At 39.3% G+C, this 19,569-nt stretch overlaps 2 protein-coding genes across 2 annotated transcripts in view; one reads left to right on the plus strand and one right to left on the minus strand.

Annotated features, from left to right (window-relative positions):
* The window catches only part of ETFDH (electron transfer flavoprotein dehydrogenase), a 31,617-nt gene extending 13,317 nt beyond the window's left edge, over nt 1-18,300 (minus strand). The window contains exons 1-6 of the mRNA XM_006752662.2: nt 18,015-18,300; nt 10,684-10,824; nt 9,839-10,068; nt 8,159-8,240; nt 7,615-7,733; nt 4,797-4,874 (exon numbers count right to left, since the gene is read on the minus strand). Coding sequence (XP_006752725.1) covers nt 4,797-4,874; nt 7,615-7,733; nt 8,159-8,240; nt 9,839-10,068; nt 10,684-10,824; nt 18,015-18,060 — 696 coding nt within the window. The 5' untranslated portion in view covers nt 18,061-18,300. The remainder of the gene's footprint in view (nt 1-4,796; nt 4,875-7,614; nt 7,734-8,158; nt 8,241-9,838; nt 10,069-10,683; nt 10,825-18,014) is intronic.
* Nucleotides 18,301-18,413: 113 nt separating this feature from the next.
* Nucleotides 18,414-19,569, plus strand: part of LOC102764392 (chromosome unknown open reading frame, human C4orf46) — a 3,103-nt gene continuing 1,947 nt past the window's right edge. The window contains exon 1 of the mRNA XM_006752663.2: nt 18,414-18,849. Coding sequence (XP_006752726.1) covers nt 18,670-18,849 — 180 coding nt within the window. The 5' untranslated portion in view covers nt 18,414-18,669. The remainder of the gene's footprint in view (nt 18,850-19,569) is intronic.

The raw sequence follows: 19,569 nt of genomic DNA on the forward strand, positions 1-19,569 counted from the left end.
AGAACTGGAGTGCAGAGCAATTGGGAGCTTATTCCTCCCTCCCGATTGAAAAAGACAACCGTGTCCTCAGTTGCCAGCCCTTTCTGCGAGCCTCTGTTTCTCAGCACTTTGCTTCTGCACCTCCTCTGAGTCTCAGTGTGCTTTTCTCTTTCCTTCTAGTTGTAGAAATTTTTACTCAGCAGCCTTCCTGTGGTTCTGGATGATGTCCTTTTTGTCTTTTAGTTGTATTTTTGAAGTGGTTGTGCGAGGCAGCAATTTCCAGTGTTTACCTATGCTGCCATCTTGGTTTCTTCTAAATTTTATTTTTTAACTAGTTATATTCAACATTTTTTTGTATTAGAAGTGTATAGAATAGTTGTTAGACAATCATATACTTTACAAAGTGATCCCAGATATTTCAAGTACCCACTTGTACCATACATAGTTATAATACTAGAGGTCTGGTGCATGAATTTGTGCACAGGTGGGGTTTGGCCAGCCTGCCCCAATTGGGGCTGATCAGGGCAGGATTGGCAGGGCGGGGGAAGAGGCCGTGGGCGGTTGGCTGCACAGTGTGTGTCATAGTGACAGGTCGTTCTGGTCACTTGGCGCATATATATGTATATAAATAAATAAATAAATAAATAAATAAACAAACAAACACACACACACACACACACACACACACACAGACTAGAGGCCCGGTGCACAAAACCATGCCCCAGTGGGGTCCCTGGGCCTGGCCTGTGGGATCTGGCAGAAACTGGCTTTCCGACATCCCCCAAGGGATCCCGGATTGCGAGAAAATGCAGGCCAGGCCAAGAGATCTCACCAATGCATGACTGGGGCTGGGGAGGGATGTGGGAGGTTGGCAAGCAGCGAAGTGATGGCGTGAGGGCTCCAGGGCGTGTTCAGCCCATCTCGCTCAGTCATGATCGGCTGGACCCCAGCAGCAAGCTAACCTGCTGGTTGGAGTGTCTGCCCCTGGTGGTCAGTGCATGTCATAGCAAGCAGTTGAGCAGCCTTAGTATATCATTAGCATATTACACTTTGATTGGTTGAACAGTTAACCAGACACTTAGCATATTAACCTTTTATTATATAGGATTATTTACTATATCCCCTATGCTGTATTTACATCCCTGTGACTATTTTTTTTAATTGAAATTTTTTATTATTGAAAGTATTACATATGTCTCCTTTCCCCCTCATTGAACTCTCCCCAGCTGCCCCCACCCCCAAGCACATGCTCTTACCTGCTTACTGTCTGTAGCCATTGGTTATGCTTATCTGCATGCATACAAGTCCTTTGGTGGATCACTTACCCCCCTTCTTACACCCTTCCCTGCCTTCCCTCTGAGGTTTGATGGTCTGTTTGATGCTTCTATGTCTCTGGACCTACTTTTGTTCATCAGTTTATGTTGTTTATTATATTCCACAAATGAGTGAGATCACGTAATATTTATCTTTCTCTGACTGGCTTATTTCGCTTAGCATAGTGCTCTCCATGTCCATCCATGCTGCTGCGAATGGTAAGAGTTCTTTCATTTTTATAGCAACATAGTATTCCACAGTTTTGTACCACAGTTTTTTAATCCACTCATCTGCTGATGCGCACTTAGGCTGTTTCCAAATCTTAGCTATTGTAAAATGTGTTGTCTTTTTTCTTGTCAATATATATAAGTGCTCTTTGCTATTCCTCCCACCAATTTACTGTTTATCCACAGACTTCACAGTATCTTTTGATATACATAAGTGTTTACATTTTATATAGTTCAAAAAGGTTTGTCTCTTGTAAGTTTTTAATTTTTTGTCACTATCAGGGGTGGGGAACGTCTGGCCCACAGGCCGTAAAATGCTGGGAAATCTTTTGGTCTGGCTTTGCCAAGACATTAGGGATGATTTAATTAAATGTTTGACCAAATATAGCAGGCATTTTAAAATTGATAATTTTGGGTGGCCCACGAATGATGTTATAAATATCCAAATGGCCCTTGGCAGAAAAAGGTACCCCAACCCTGTGCTATAGCATGGTTTATCCTACCCCTAGGTTGTAATGATAATCTAGGGTTCTTTCTCATTTTTTTTACTGTGTTTTTAATTTATTTTTTAAAATATATTTTTTATTGATTTCAGAGAGGAAGGGAGAAGAAGAGATAGAAACATCAATGATGACAGAAAATCATTGATTGGCTGCCTCCTGCATGCCTCACACTGGGGGATGCAAGCCTACGACCCAGGCATGTGCCATGATGGGTGGGAATGGAACCTTGACCTCTTGGTTCAAAGATCGACACTCAACCACTGAGCCTCACTAGCCGGGCTTTTTCACTGTTTTAAGAAATCATTAGAATTTTTAAAAAATGAAGGTCCAATTCTATTTGCTTTCAGATGGACATTCAGTTTCCCAGTAGGTACCAATTATAAAACAATTTGATTTTAATAAACTAAAACATTACTTAGTATGTTTCTGCTTCGTCTTAGAGGAAATGTGTCCCTTAGTGTTGGAGCCACAGTGCCTATAAGCAAACCTCAGCCTGACTACTTAATAGCTGTCTGACATTGGGTAAACTACTTAACCTCTGAAACTTAAAAATGTCCAAGTTAGAATTCTTATAATAAGATGCTTACTAGACTTTGGAGAAGTACTGAATAAGCAGGTGAACATATGATTCTGGGAGTCAGAAAAGGTAGTTAAAACCATGTGACTGGATACAGTCACCATGGAGAAAATGTAGAAAGAGGACCCAACACTGAGCCCCAGAGCCTCCAAATTTAGAGAACAGGAAGAAGATAAGCAAGGTGACAGGAGGAGGGGCCAGTGAAACAAGGAAAGCCAAGAGAAGGTGATGTTAAAAGCCAAGTCAAGAAAGTGTTTCAACAAGGAAGAAGTTATTTGTATCAGTGCTGCCTAGTAAGGAGGTCAAGTAAGAGAAAACAGAAATGGTGGGGAAGGGAGCCTAACTACAGTGGGTTAAACAGAGAATGGAACAGCAGAGTAACCAGAATTCTTGGTCTTCTTGCTCTAAACTTGTGGTATTAAAAGATCTATTTTAAAAACTGAGATTTTGGAGTTCAAATGGTTAAGACTCCACTGTAGTTGTCTATATGAATACAATATCTAAAATATAATATTTTACAAATACAGAGCACAGAACACAAAAATATATATCAGAACAAATATGAGAACACACAAAAAATGAAATATCAGATGACAGAATTTGTGTGCTTCAGTTTTGTTGTAATATTAAATATAAACATTTCTAAAAAATAAAATATAGCCCCACTGGCATGGCTCAGTAGTTGAGCTTCGACCTATGAACCAGGAAGTCATGATTCGATTCCTGGTCAGGGCTCATGTCTAAGTTGTGGGCTTGATCCCCAGTGTGGAGTGTACAGGAGGCAGCCAATCAAAGATTTTCTCTCAGCATTGATGTTTCTATCTCTCTCTCTCACTTCCTTCCTCTCCGAAACCAATAAAAATATATTTAAAAATGTCCTATACAATAAAATCCTAATATGCAAATCATGAATGGCAGAACGATGGGCGGAACGACCAGTCGCTATGATGCGCACTGACCATCAGGGGGCAGATGCTCAATGCAGGAGCTGCCCCTGACCAGGAGGTGATGGGTGTATGCCCCCGAGAGGAAGGCGACTGGCGGCAGTGATCGAGAGCAGGGCCAGCCGGCTAGCGGGCAGCGCTAGGCCACTAGCCAAGGCAGGTGCCAGTGAGGGCCCCCTGATTACCCCACCCGCTGGTCACCCCACAGAGGGCAGGGCTGGTGAGCTGCCCGCACCAGGCTGCCAGCCAAGGCAGGTGCGAGCAGGGGCCCCTGAATGCCCTGCCTGCTGGTTGCCCTGCTGTGGTCCAGCCCCAGCAGGTCCAGGGGTCCCCAAAGGTGTGTACAGAGTTGGAGAAGAAGGAATGACACGGAGACAGCGTTCAGTTGATTAGCAGCCTTGCCAGGATCTCTAGCCACACTCTCCAGCCAAGTTCTGTCTAGGATCTCCAGCGAAGTTCTGGTTAGGATCTCCAGCCAGGTTCTGTTGCCATGTTCCCTCGCTAGGTTCTCCAGCCAGGTTCAGTCACCAGGTTCTAGTCAGGTTCTCTTGCCACCTACCTGGGGAAACAACCTTTCTCGGAGAGGTGACCTTGGTTAAAACACATAGCGCCTAGAAGGGGAGCAAACATATTAAGAACAGTATGCCATATACGCCAGGTCCCTTGAAACATATGCTGTGCAGATGTTTCTTCCCTGCAGCGACTGTGTCAAGCAGCAAGGATGGACTGGCTCCTGGCATTGCCCCATAGATGGCCCTGATTGCTGGCCAGGCCTAGGGACCCTACCCTATATATTGGAAACAGTCTCTTAGATTTAAAAATTAAAAATTATCTTTTTCATAGGTTTTCTTCTTGATTTTTAGAAAGAGGGAAGGAGAGAGAGAAATATCTATCAGCTGCCTCCTGCAAGCTCCCCACTGGGAATAGAGCCTGCAACCCGGGCATGTGCCCTGACCGGGAAACATACCAATGACCTCTTGGTGCAGGGATAATATCCAACCAACTGAGCCACACCAGCGAGAGCATATTTTGATCTTTTAAAAAATTATTCTTAAACATGTTTTATCTATTTATTAAAAGATGTTTAATTCAAAGACGCCTTTATATATTTTTAATGTGAGAAAAATTCCAAGTTAATAATTCTAACATACACTTAACATGCAGTTTGTAGCAAGACTAAATTATTAAGTTTAAATTGACTCTTTTTTTAAATTTGCCAATTTGTTAAGCACATAATTATTAAAACATTTACCTTTGGTGCACCATCCTTTTGTATGCCTACATCATTAGTGGCAATTCCTTTTATACTACCATCTTCATGAAAAAGGACCTAAAATGAAAACATATTTCATTATCACCTTAGGATTCAAAATGACCTAGAAAAGAAACAATAAACAGCCTTAGATTTTTTTAGAAAGTGAACATGTTCTCTAGATTATAGAAATACAGGCTTTAAAACATCCAGGCAAAAGGAAAAACATGTTCTTAAAATACTGCCTTTTAGAGTATGAAAGAACACAGCTCAAACAGCTGGAAATGAAAGAAATGCCGCCACCTTGATCAGGAAGAAAATTGGGGAAGCTACCAGAGAGCTCACTAAAACATCAGTAAGATGAAACCAAAAGCTGTTTGAAGAGTTCCAATATCAAAAACATGTACAGAGCCAGAAGCCAAGGCCTGTAACAAATGAAGACCATCAGCATGGATGGAAAGTGAAGTGTCAGGAAAGCTTCTGTCCCAAGTGAATGAAGACTCCCTCCCCCTCCACCCCCGCAAAAAAAACCTAAATGAAAACATAACAACAAAACAAAACAGGTTGACAACAGCCCAAAGCTGATTTAAGTTTATTTCTGGAGCAAGAAGAAAGGGGAAAAACTGGTCAAAAGTATACTTCTGAGGATGAGAAATAGGTTTTTCTGCTTCTGTTTCCTCTCTGGAGGAAAATGCTCTTTGGATAGGAAAGTACAAAATGTACATTAGAAGCACATAACAAAGGGCACAGGAGTGGAAAGGTAAAATAAGGATTTGCAGCAATGGAAATAAAAAGAAAGAAAAAAACATTTTACTTGATACCTTGAAAATGAATTAACAGTAGAATATAGCTATGAACTAGAACTGAAGTCTGGCTCAGAGCCCAAAAAACTGATATCCTATTGATAACTAGAGGCCCAGTGCATGAAATTTGTGCATTTGGGGGCAGGGTGTCCCTCAGCCCAGCTTGCGCCCTCTCACAGTCTGGGAGCCCTGCGATGGATCACTCCAAAGTGGTAGGCCCTGCCCACCCACCACAGAGCCACCATGGGGTAGCCTGGGCCTCCCTCTTTGGGGCGATCATGGAGCCTCCCGATTGATCACCCCACCGGCTGGTGGCCTGGGCTTCCCTCTGTGGGGTGATCATGGGGTGATGGCAGGGCCCCCCTGACAAATCGCATAGCACCCGCCTTGGCTGGCCTGGTGCCAGTGGGTGTCATAGCGTGGTCATCTGGACAGTCATTCTGCTGTTTGGCCGTTCGGTCAATTTGCATATTATGCTTTTATTATTATAAATCAGCGGTTCTCAACCTGTGGGTCACGACCCCTTTGGCGGTTGAATGACCCTTTCACAGGGGTCGCCTATGACCATCCTGCATATCAGATATTTATATTACGATTCCTAACAGTAGCAACATTACAGTTATGAAGTAGCAACGAAAATAATTTTATGGTTGGGTCACAACATGAGGAACTGTATTTAAAGGGCCAGAAGGTTGAGAACCACTGTTATAGATGATCTTTAAGGAAGTAAGAAAAAGAGGAGGTACTAGAGACTTGAGTGTGTATGTACTCTAAACGTAAAAATCATGGATTCTACACACCACCTATTTGTGATTTTGACATGAATCTCAAGAACATTTTAACCAGGAGAAATGTAAAGCTCCAACCTTGGGCCCAAAATACAAAATGCATATGTATGGGCTGGAAAAACAAATTAGTAACAGCAAGTATAATACAGGGACCTAAGAGTTTTCATTTGACTTACACACTGTAAAGGTAAAGATACAAAATTATTTTGAATTTTCCCTGGCTCAAAAATAAGAGATTCTTTCAGCAAATCTGTTAGAAAACTTAACTGTAAACTCATTCTCTGAGATATATGTGAATCATTTTATTTTATTTATTTTTTAAAAATATATTTTTATTAATTTCAGAGAGAAAAGGAGAGGAGAGAGATAGATAGAAACATCAACAATGAAAGAGAATCACTGATCGACTGCCTCCTACACGTCCCTTCTAGGGATCAAGCCCGCAACCCAGGCATGTGTCCTTGACCAGAATCGAACCCTGACCTTGCAGTCAGCAGTCTGATACTCTATCCACTGAGCCAAACCAGCTAGGGTGAAGATTTTGTTTTTAATAATTTCCCCAATAGTACTTAGTGAATATCAACAGTATGATATGGTTGCCAAAAGAGTTATTTTGAGAGAATTAACAGAATAACATTTTTTAGAATGAAGAAGGTAATGGCGCTACTCGACACTAGGCTTGAAGTAGTGTATGCATTCTGGGTGCCACCTTATAAGAAAATAAAAGGGAAATGTATTCAGAGGAGGGCAATGAGAATACTGAAGGAACTCAAATAATTAACACAACTGAAAGAACTGAGAATGTTTAAGCTGGGAAAGAAAAACCACAAGAGTAAAGTTAAGGAAGAAGAAAGAGCAGGGCATAATTATAAATGAAAGGTTTCTTTCCAATTGGAAGAGGGCATAGATTTGTTCTATATAATATAAAATATAAATTTCTATTCAATATGAGAAAGAGTGCATTACCAATAATCCATTACCAAATGAAAATTTAGAGGTCTTTTCATCCCTGATGGGATTCAATCATAAGTTGGACCATCATTTGATGTGGGTATAAGGAATTCAAGTACTCTTTGGATTAGATCTTTTTAAGATTGCTTCTAATTTTGCAATTCTAAAATCATATGGCTTTTCCTTTTATTTCTTTATCTCTGTACCATTCTTTTTTTATTCTAAAGAAAACATCACTTCCTATAAATATTAAACACAAAACAACACTATACAAACCTCAGCAGCAGCATAACCAGGGTACACTTCAACACCAAGGGCTTCTGCTTGTTCTCCCATCCAGCTTACTAAATGTCCCAAGCGCACAATGTAATTGCCATGATTATTCATTGGAAGACCTACAAATAAATGCTTACTTTATAAATCTGACTTTTTATTGATAAAACTAAAAAACATAAATACTTAATTTAAAAATTCAAATCAATGTATAATTTCTGCATAAACATACACAGTCTTTTATGGTCACAATTTTAATTTCTATAATTTTGATCTAGAACTCTATTAAATTAAAAACAATATTACAGCATTCAATTAAAAATTCCTGGTTGGCTTTCAAGACTAACTCGATTCTTCTAGGCTGGAAGACAAAATAACTGGGTCCCAATCCCGCTTCCCCATAAGCTAGCTGTATAACTCTGGGTAAAGCCTACAAATCTCGGGCCTCAGCTTTCTCATCTATAAAAGGACGGAATTTCACCAGATGAAATGTAGTTCCTTCCCGTTGTGGAATTCTATCATTCTGTGATTATTTATCATATCTTACCTGGAAGAATTGGCACAGGGATTCTATATTTCTGTGTTAAAATTGCAAACCTGTCTTCTGTTACAGGAGTGTTAAGGGGAGCCTAGAAATAAAATATGTTAAGAAAGGAAAGTTTTAGTTCATATTTGTAAGGGTAAATACAGATAAAAAACAAAAAGTAAGGAGACAGCATGGATGGACCTTGAGAATATTATGCTAAGTGAAATAAGCCAGTCAGAGGAAAGACAAAGACCACATGATCTCAATTATATGTAGAATCTAATGAACATAATAAAGTAATGAACAAAATAGGTCCAGAGGCATGAATGCATGGAACAGACTGAGAGATCTTAGAGGGGAGGTGGCTCGGGAGATGCAAATAACCAAAGAACTTATATACATATATGCAGAGCACATGGACACAGATAATAGTGTGGTGAAGGCATGGGGTGAAGCAGGGGCTGGGTGGAAGGCGTTCAACTGTCAACAATAAAATATATATAAATAAAAATTTAAAAAGGGAACTACCCTCCTCAATTTTCTTTCATTTTCTTTAGAAAATTTGGACTGTCTTTGTCTCTTTGAGATGTATGGGGATCTTTTTAAAACTTAAATAAGCCAGTTTTGCATCCCAGGAATGTCTTTCTTGGGGACCTTGGAGACATCTGTGAAATGTGAACATCAAGGAGGATGGCTTCCTGTCTCCCTGTCTCTGGGAGTTTAGCCTAGGAGCTTGCTCCAAGTTGTAATTTCCTGCTTGATGAAAACATAAGACAAATTTTACTTTTCCTTTGGAAAAAGATAATTAACATGTATACAATAGATTGTTTCTGCCTAGATATATAGGACTTTGATGTGAAAAACTTTTTCTATTAGAATTGATATTTGTCAATAATCATTCATTAATATCTGTATCTGATATAATGTTGAAAAGAGAAAGTTAATTAGGCATAATTAAAGTATTTCTACTTTAAAGGAGCTTGATATTTTAGAAAGAACAGCAGAAGTTAAATTTTGGGAATTTAGCTTACTCCACATGGAAAAAAATACAGAAATATTTATACAATGTTTTACCTTTACAAAGCATATTCACAGATACTAAATATTCTAACCTTAAAGGTAGAATATATATAATATAACCCATCTCACATAAGAAAAAACTGAAATATATAGAGTATAAAATTTTAACCAAGTCATACAATTATAAGAGCAGTAAAACCAACACTTGGTTCTCTGCATATCATACCAGTGCCTTTTCGGATTAGATGTGGGTGACCATGATTCATTGCTTTAGAAAATTAGATCAGATTATCCTCCTTGGCTTTAGCTATTGCAATGTGCAGGAAATGTAGGTAACACTTTATTAAGAACAATGATATAAACACTTATGGAGAAAGTTAGGAAATGCCCTCAAAATCAAAATGCTGTATTTTTTTTTCAGTACAAATATTAAAAGATTTCAAGATAATGCCTTCTCATAAACCCAGTACATAAATACAACATGTAAAAGGCATTATACAAAAATGAGTTATCTTAAAATTATATGACATAATTTTATCTATTTTTCTCCTTTTAAATAAAAAAATCAGTAGTTATCCTTTACAAGATAGATTTACATAAAAAGGGTTTCCATTATGCCAGTAATTTGGAAATAAAGATTCAATAAAGATTAGACTTTTCATTAAAACCAATTTTTCATACTCCCTTCTCCTTCCAGTCTGGGAACAGTTCTTCGAAAGCACGTGGATCAAGGCAAGCCCCTGAGAGAGTATGAGCTCCTATTTGAGCAGCTTTCTCCACTAGACACACACGGATGTCCTTTTCTTGCTGAGCAGCCAACTGCTTTAGCCGAACAGCAGCAGACAGCCCTGCAGGGCCCGCACCAACTATTACTACATCTGCTTCTTCTGCAAACCTCTCCATGCTCACTCCTGTGAGGAAAAAAGTTTAAGAAGTATATAAAAAGTCTGGGATGAATATAACCTGCCAAAATCACATAGTGGCTTATAAATACCCACTATGCTCTAGAAGAGTGGTTCTCAACCTTCTGGCCCTTTAAATACAGTTCCTCGTTTTGTGACCCAACCATAAAATTATTTTCATTGCTACTTCATAACTGTAATGTTGCTACTGTTATGAATCGTAATGTAAATATCTGATATGCAGGATGGTCTTAGGCGACCCCTGTGAAAGGGTCATTCGACCGCCAAAGGTTGAGAACTGCTGCTCTAAAACATTATTATTTTCAAAAATTGCCCCTCTCCTTTGCATGAGAAGTGTACTAAAGATATTACTGTATTAATTGTATGTTCTCTTACTTCTGGTTCCAGTGCATGTTTTATTTTTGCTTCCATAAATGAACTTTTGGCTTTGAGATTTATTATTATAAATTTAGCAAATATTTGTTTTTCTAAATAATACATAATTGATTTTATAAATCTATGTATTATTAGATATTTTTACAGTACCATGAAAAATATTTCCCTCTACAAAATGATACAAAGTATCTATAAAGTCTCAACAATTTTACACAAATTATTACCTACCTTCCCATCGTTTGTCCTTATCCCGGGGATAAATAGTATAGTGGGTAGTAATTCGAGGTACAACGGAACTTGAAGCCCATCTTGTAGCACACAGAGGTAGATAATTTTTCTTAATTTTTAAGGCATGAAAGCACTGATATGCTGCACAAAAATTATGAACATTATTATTTTTTCAATTAGCTTTTCTCAGAAGTAAACTGAAAAAATATATTTAAAAAATCTAGGATTGAGGATCAGAGCTGGTTTCTGGTTAATTTTCCATTAATTCGCTCTAACACTTTAAACAAATTACTTGTTTCCTCATCCAAAAAAGTAAAGGGTCACAGGTCTAAGGTACCTTCATGACCTAAAACTGCATGATTACACATGATTCCTTATATTTGGAGACTTGTTTATATTCTGACCCTATAAAAACTGCAGACATTCAGGGAATAGTTTGATCTGTGCTGTAGAACTATTAGTTGTGACATAAACTAAAACAGACTGTACCCTTTCATAGATGAACAATTCAGTTAGCTTTTTTTCTCATAGAGCAATGTTTTCAAATTATAATATTTAAAGTAGCTAATAAACCAATTTATTCAATCTAGCTCATGTCAAGTTTAACCTATAAATAGGATGACCATATAATTTATAATCCAAACTAGCTACTTTTGAGAGTAATAAAGGCTAGTATTAATAATTATGTTGGAACAATACTGGCAAAAAATGTGTTTTATAATCAGCCTCTTTTTAAATTGGCTCTCATATATGGCAATATTTTCGGAGCCTAAAAATGTATACATAATCTGAGTTAGCAAATAGAATTTAATGGAAATAAACATAAGTATGAAAACATTTATCTGCAAGAAAGTTATTAAACCTCTGTTGTCCTTAAACCTTCAACTCCATCTCCTTCTTCCCTAACCTGGAGCAGATAATCTAGCATATCAAACCTCATAGAAAAAGAGAGGCAATTAGGTGGGAACTTTCTCAATTCCTGGGCAACAACTTCTAATGTAATCCGTATTTGTGGTACACTTCCACCAAATCTATAACCTCAGTCTAGTCATGAGAAATCACCAGACAAACTTAGATTGAAGGACATTCCACAAAATGCCAGGCCAGTCTATTCCAAAAGTGTCAAGGTCATGAAAGACTAGAAAAGGCAGAGAAACTGTCACACTAAAGTAGACCGAGGAACTAGACAACTAAGAGCATCTGGTAACCTGGATTGGATCCTATAACAAAAAACGAAAGCTGAATAAAGTATGTAGTTTAACAGTATTGTATCAATGTTAATTTTAGTTTTGATAATTATATTATATCATGTAAGAGGTTAATCTAGGCAAAGGTTTTATGGGAACTCTGTGCTATCTTTTCAACTCTTCTGTAAATCTAAAATTATTTTTTTAATTTAAAAATAAAGATTATGATGATACAAAGTAACTAGGAAAAGATCAAAGACCTAAATATAAGAACTAAAACTATAAATTTAAAAAAAATACCCCCACATCTGGGTGTATATTTTTGTCACCTTGGAACAGTGGTTACTTAGCAATGACAAAAGCAACAAAAGAAAAAATAGATAAGCTGTACTTCATCAAAATGAAAACCTTTTGTGTTTCAAAGGATATTATCGAGAAAGTAAAAAAATAACCCATGAAATGGGAGAAAATACTATTTGCAAATTATATTTCTGATAAGGGACTTGTATCTAGCATATATAAAGAATTCATTTCTAATATTAACAAAACAACAACAACAATTAAAACCAGACAAAGAATCTAATTAGATATTTCTCCAAAGGAGATATACAATGGCTGTTAATTACATGAAAAGATGCTCAACATCACTAACCATCCTGGAAATACAAATAAAAACTATAACAAGTTACCACTTTATATAAGGCAGATAATAAAAAGTGATAATGAGCATGTGGAGAAATTGGAACCTTCATATACTGTTACGGGAATGTTAAATGGTGCAGCCACTTTGGAAAAAATTCTGTCTCTCAAAATGTTAAACATAGAGTTTCCATATGACTCACTCCTAAGTATGTACTTAAGATAAATAAAAACATAGGTCTACACAAAAAACTTGTACACAGATGTTCATAGTTGCATTATTCATAACAGCCAAAAAGTGAAAACAACTCAAATGTTCATTAGTGAATTGAGAAATAAAAATATATCCATAAATGGAATATCATTCAGCAATGAAAAGAAATTAAGTAGTGATATGTGCTACAGCATGGATGAACCTTTAAGACATAAGTGAAAGTCAGCCACAAAAAAACCCACATATATTATGAATATTCCATGTATATGAAATATTCAGAATAGACCAATTTATAGAGATAGAAAGTAGGTTAGTGGTCTGGTGCTGGAGGGGTTGGGGAGTGACTGTTAATGGGTATGGGGTTTCTATTTGGGGTGATGAAAATGTTCTAATACACTGTGGTATGGCACAACTTGGTGAATATACTTAAAACTTTAGATCAGCGGTTCTCAACCTGTGGGTTGCGACCCCTTTGGTGGTCAAACGGCCCTTTCACAGGGGTCGCCTAAGACCATCGGAAAACACATACATAATTACATATTTTTTTGTGATTAATCACTATGCTTTAATTATGTCCAATTTGTAACAATGAAAATACATCCTGCATATCAGATATTTATATTACGATTCATAACAGTAGCAAAATTACAGTTATGAAGTAGCAACGAAAATAATTTTATGGTTGGGGGCCACCAAAACATGAGAAACTGTATTAAAGGGTCGCGGCATTAGGAAGGTTGAGAACCACTGCTTTAGATAGTGTGAACTGTGTGGTATGTAACATACCTCAATAACACTGTTATTAAAAAAAGAACATTTACAGTCACATACAAAAGATTATGGGGAAAACACTGCTTTGTTTTGTTTTTTAGAGTCTTGGATTTAGGAAGGTTTTTCTAGGTATGTAAAAATCTCAAAAATCATTACGTCATTTGACTAAAAATTTAAATGACAAAAAAAGATATAAACATAATGTCTTGCTTAATTGTCTGAATGCTACCAGTAGACAGCATAGTCCTTAAGTATTTGTCTTTTCCTTGTTGTATGCTAAACCCCAGTCTTACCCTAATTTACAGGTATAATATTTTACACTCTCCTTCATTATAGTACTCATTTACATTCAGCCATGATTTTATAAAACAGGTTAATGCTTTTTTTAGTGTCATTCTCTGTGTAAAGGCAAACTAGAGTTATAAATCAGAAGCATTAAAAAACCAACATGAGGGAATGAAAAGATAATTCATAGAGTGGAAGAAAATATCTGCAAAACATGTAGCTGATAAAGAGCTGGTATCCAAAATATAAAAAGAACTCATAAAAAAACAAACACTGCAGATAAAAAATGGACCAAAGATCTGATCTGACAACCCACCAAAGAAATACAGATGTACAGATGGAAAACAGGCATATGAAAAGATGCTGAACAGCCCTGACTGAAGTGGCTCAGTAGGTTGGATGTTCTTCCGTGCACCAGAAGGTTGCTGATTTGATTCCTGAGTCAGGGCCAAAGCCTGGGTTGGGGGCTGATCCCCGGTAAGGGGCGTGCAAGGAGGGAGGCAGCTGATTTGATGTTATTCTCACATTGATGTCTCTCTCTCTCTCTCTCTCTTTCCAAAAATCAATTAAAAATCTTTAAAAAAAGATATGAACATCTTATATTATAGGGAGCTACCAACAATAATATATTATACATTTAAAATTTTTTCAAGAGGTTACATCTCATGTTAAGTATTCACATCATAATAAAAGATAGAAAATATCCATGACTTAAAAGAAAACCTCACATGAATTTTTACAGCAGCTTTATTCATAATTGTCAAAACTTGGAAGATATCCTTTAATGGGTGAACAAATAAACAGAATGATGTGCATCCGTACAATTAAATATTATTTATTACTAAAATGCAATAAGCTATTAGCCATGAAAAGATGTGGATGAAACAAATGCATATTGAAAGAAACCAACATGACATTCTGGAAAAGACAAAACTATAGAGATATTAAAAAGATCAGTGGTTGCCAGGGTTCAAAGAGACAAAGGAAGAGATGAATAAGTCAAACGCAGGGAACTTGGGGGGAAGGCAGTGAAACTATTCTGTATGATAATGTCATTAACGGCAGATACATGACATACACATATCAAAACCCATAGAGTATACACAACAAAAAGTGAACACTAATGTAAACTAAAAAGTATTACTGAAAACAGATTAAATGATTCAAATCTTCTTACAGATACATGTCGTAGACAACCATCCAGGTGTTTTTGCTTCAGAACCTTTGAAATAAAACCAAATATTGTGATCATATTTTATAAACGAAAGTTCAGTGTACATAACCAGATCACGTACACAAGCAATAGCTAAGCCTCTCTTCAGGGTGACAGAGCTTTGAATGTGAATCCCTTATCTGCAAGCAAATAAAATTACTAACAACAACCACATCCACTGTGTTTAGTTATAAAAATGGATTTGGAATACAGGGTTGGACAAAAGTAGGCTTACAGTTGTTCGTATGGAAAATAATAATAATAAAAGAAAAACCTGTGTTTTACATACTCATAATTGTAAACCTACCTTTGTTCCACCCTGTATATAATAAAATTTACATTTTCATGGACTGTTTCATACTAAACAGTTGAGAATTTTCAATTTTAATACCACATCTCATCCTTCATGACCTTATGAGATATTTGGGACAGGTACAATCCACATTTACATTAGATAAAAAGAAATTAAGATGATCCCAGCCAAGCTGAGTCTCAATCCTTCCATCATCTGTCTAGTTCTGAGACTCCAGTGGATTTGGAATGATATCTGAAGTGATGGAACCTGAGCTGTGTGAAACAAGTTGTTTTATTTATTTATTTTTCTAATTAAGGGAGAGATGACAACCTGGCATAGGATAATTATTTCTATTCTTTAAACCCAATTGCAGAATTCATACATTTTATGTTTTACTCCTTGCAATAAAATGATTTTTTAAAATCCTCACCTGAGGCTATGTTTATTGATTTGAGAGAGAAAGAGAGAGAGAGAGAGAGATCAATTGGTTGACTCCCTTACTCGCCCCAAAGGGGTGATTGAACCTGCAACCTTTTGGTGCACTGGACAACACTCCAACTAACTTAGCCACCCAGCCAGGGCTCTCCAATAAAATGATTTTTTGACAGAAGTAAAAACCTGGCATCAGACAATAATGAAAGATTATGATTAATCTTAATCATAATACTACCTTGTTTATTCCAACTAAATTAGGTAGTAGGGCACATGAATGCAGAAGGAAAAGAGATTTGGAGTGACACTTCTAAAGTCTTTTAAACATTAAAAGTCTCACCAAGCCAGTGTGGCTCAGTGGTTGAGCATTGACCTATGAACCAAGAGGTCACTGGGTTGGATTCCTGGTCAGGTCAGTGCAGTTAGGTGAGTGCAGGAGGCAACCAATCAATGATTCTCTTTCATCATTGATGTTTCTATCTGTCTCACCCTCTCCCTTCCTCTCTGAAATCAATAAAAATATATTAAACAAACAAACACTAAATGTCTGTTTTTGATAATCACTCTTAAGTTGGTAAGTAAACTAAATTTCTCTATTGCAAATGCATACTAAAAATGTTTTATTGGGAATAATTTTTTAAACCTTAAATAATCCTTCACATATCCTAAATCTAAAAAAGTACATAAGACAAATAAAGATACTATAGAACTCAGTCCCAGAGTTCAAATATAGTAATAGCATCATTCAAAAGAGCATTTAAGAATATTATTTACATTTTTATTAAAAGACATAGGAATATTTTAAGTTTTAGTTTAGTGTCGCATTACTGTAGTTTAAAGTTTAGAAGTTTTCATCTGCTCCTGAAAACTGATGATTTGGTATCAGACAAAACTGTAATTCTGTTGCTCATACAGCTAGTGATTTTCTTGAGAGTATTTGGAACTGGGCAGTCTGATATCCTCTGGGGGTTTAAAAAAAATCATGACCTTTACTCCTTTTTTGAAAACAAATCTGATATTTCACTTTAAAGTGTACACTTAGGCACCTTGGCTTAATTTTGGTGGAGAAGTGAGCTCAAAAGTCCATTGAACTCATAACATCACCCTATCAAAGTCACACTGACAGTGCATTTGTGCTTGTCTCTAAATGTGCTTGTCTCTAAAACATTTACATGTTAGCCCAGTAGTACTAACACTAGGCTGTGGAAATGGCAATGACTTAAGCATCCAAGGAAAATGGAAATGGTAAATTTGGTGGAATTATGTTAGCACTTGGCCCAAGAATGACTTCTAACTTCAACTAAATTAGGCAGTAGGGCAGATAGCAGCATCTGACTACTTTGATATTAAAAACAAGAACAAAAAACCCCACAATGTATCTACACATTAAGTGTAATAATACATGCATGCGTAAAATGAACTTGAAACAAAATTTTACTTATTTAATATCTAATGGCCAACTTTGACAGAATCCCACGTTAATGAAATTTACATAAGAACATCCTTGAAGTTGCAATAGGTATACTTGTTTATTCCATATCCGAAAATTAACTTAAATCAGTTTAGAAAAAAATTAAGCCAGATGTGAGAGAATTCAGGATCCTGTAGTGAACTTTTTTGGGGGGAATTTTTTGTTTTGTTAAGTAAAACAAATCAAAACACCATCCCGGTGCATCATTCTACCCTTTTTTTAAAAAAAGTGACAGGAGAGGCAATGTGGTATTTTCACGAATCATCGTGGGGGTGCCAGGGACGCCCACAACACGATGAGCCCCTCGAGTTAATGTTACACAATGCAGAAAAACTCCTGGCGCTCGAAATAATTTGATGGCTTAGGCGTCACATATGAATGTTAACCATCACGATTAACACTCATATGTGAGGCTGGCGGCAAAGACGCAACTCAGGTGGAGACCCAGGAGAAAACCCGTGCAAATACTCTTCTACCCATTTCCAGCAGCGCCACAGCTAACACCTGAGCCTCGGGGTAAGGGTCCGAGCCAGAATCCGGGACGATTCGGTCCGGCGGTCCACCGGGGGCCCGTGTGCAGACGTTTCCCCGGCCCGCGACCTTTCCCCTAGTTGTCCGTTCTCCGGCTGCAGACGGCCAAGCCCGGAGGATCCCGGGGTGCACCGCCAGGTGCAGGCGGCGTGACCTTTGTCGTAGGTTGGCTTCAGAAAGCGACCGAAGGAGAAGCGGGAGGAGACAGGTGTCGACAGCCCCCACCTGTGACCCTTTCTCCCTAAACTACTCGACCTTTCCCCGCTAATTCCCCTCCCGAAATGCCCTCTCACCCGGGCAGGCCAGCTTGGCTAGTGGCACCAACATGTTCACTGTCATCGGGACTCTTCGTCGGACACCAGCGGAAGGAGGACTGCCAGTGGCTCGCCGCGGGCGCTGGACCTCTAGGCCTCGGGGGGCGCCATTACCTGCCGGGAGGCACCAACCGCTCTGCTGAAACCTGCCTCTCTGCTCAGCCCACCTCTCAGGCTTCACGGCGTCCCCGCCTCTTTCTCGTTCTGCGCCGGCGCCACGCGTGACGCAATGGCCAGCCGAGGCTTCCGGGTCGTGTCCCGCGGCCTCCGAGGGTGGATTGAGTCGGTCTCGACCATCTTCCAAGCCCCATGGTGCACCGCGCACGCAGCCAAAGGCAGTGAGAGGCGAAGCAACGCGCACGGCATCCCGGGAGTTGTAGTTTTCTGCTGAAGAGCCTGGTAAGCCCGTCAGGAGCTTTGCGCTGGAGCAGCGAGCTGCCCACGGTGAATCCGCTGGTATCTGATAGGCTGTCCTGAAAAAATGCCGTTTTCGGTATTGGGCGGACGCCCACAGGAGACGGGGCGGGATTTCGGGGGAGAGGAGGCGGGGCCTCTGGGCTTAGGGCGCGAGCAGTTGAAAGACGGTTGTTGTCGGTTCCGATAAGTTCCGATTCGGCCGTCCCAGCACTTCTCCATGGCAGACCCCGAGGAGGCGCGGGTTTCTTCGCAACCCCCTTCGCCTTCCTTCTCTCCCTCGTCTTCTGATTCCTCTTCCACATCTTCCCCCGGCATCCCAGTGAGTTTGGACTGGCCAGTTCGGAGCCGGAGCCCAACGGTGGACCGGCTGGAGGAAGTGGAGCTGCAGATCGGAGACGTGAGTGGCGGGGACAGGTGCCCCGATCGCGTCCCCACCCCGCGCCTGTTGGCACACAGACCGCGGCGGGGTCCGGGAGCGAGGGGCTGGGAATCCTAACGCGCAGAAGGACGGAATCCACCTTCAGATTTAGCGTGGGGGAATTAGGGCGATGCCCCCACCATCCCCATCCCTCTGTCTTTCTGCATCGCTTCTGGTTCCCATCATCCTTGTAACCCGAAACCACGCGCTCCGCTGCCAGGACTGTGCTGGCTCTGTCTGTTCTCCCTCCTCCCTTCCCATTCTCCCCCCACCACACCCATCCTCCCCCCGTGCTGTGTGTGGGTCAGGCTGTGACTCCTCGCTCCGCGGGACCCGAGAGCCCGCTGTTCTGGTTGGCCACCTGCCCAGAGCCAGCTGACAGGGCTGTTGTCTTTCTCAGGCTCGCTTCGCGCTGGACCCAGTTTGGAGGGCTTAGTCCCCGCCCCGTAGCCCAGATTGTTTCATTTAACGGTTCTGGGAATCACAGGGAGGGATCTTGGGTTGGTTTCTGTTGAATCTCGAATTTCCAGAAACTAATGCACCGTGCGAGCGTGCGAGCGCACACACACACACACACACACACACACACACACACATTTGAGACCTCACAATTTAACCACTCAAAAGTTGGACATATTGAATAAGTCCTTAAGCCCATAAAGACTTGTCTTTATATATTTTTTTTTACTTAAAAAACTA

Source organism: Myotis davidii, unplaced genomic scaffold, assembly GCF_000327345.1.
Source record: "Myotis davidii unplaced genomic scaffold, ASM32734v1 scaffold50, whole genome shotgun sequence".
NCBI lineage: Eukaryota > Metazoa > Chordata > Mammalia > Chiroptera > Vespertilionidae > Myotis > Myotis davidii.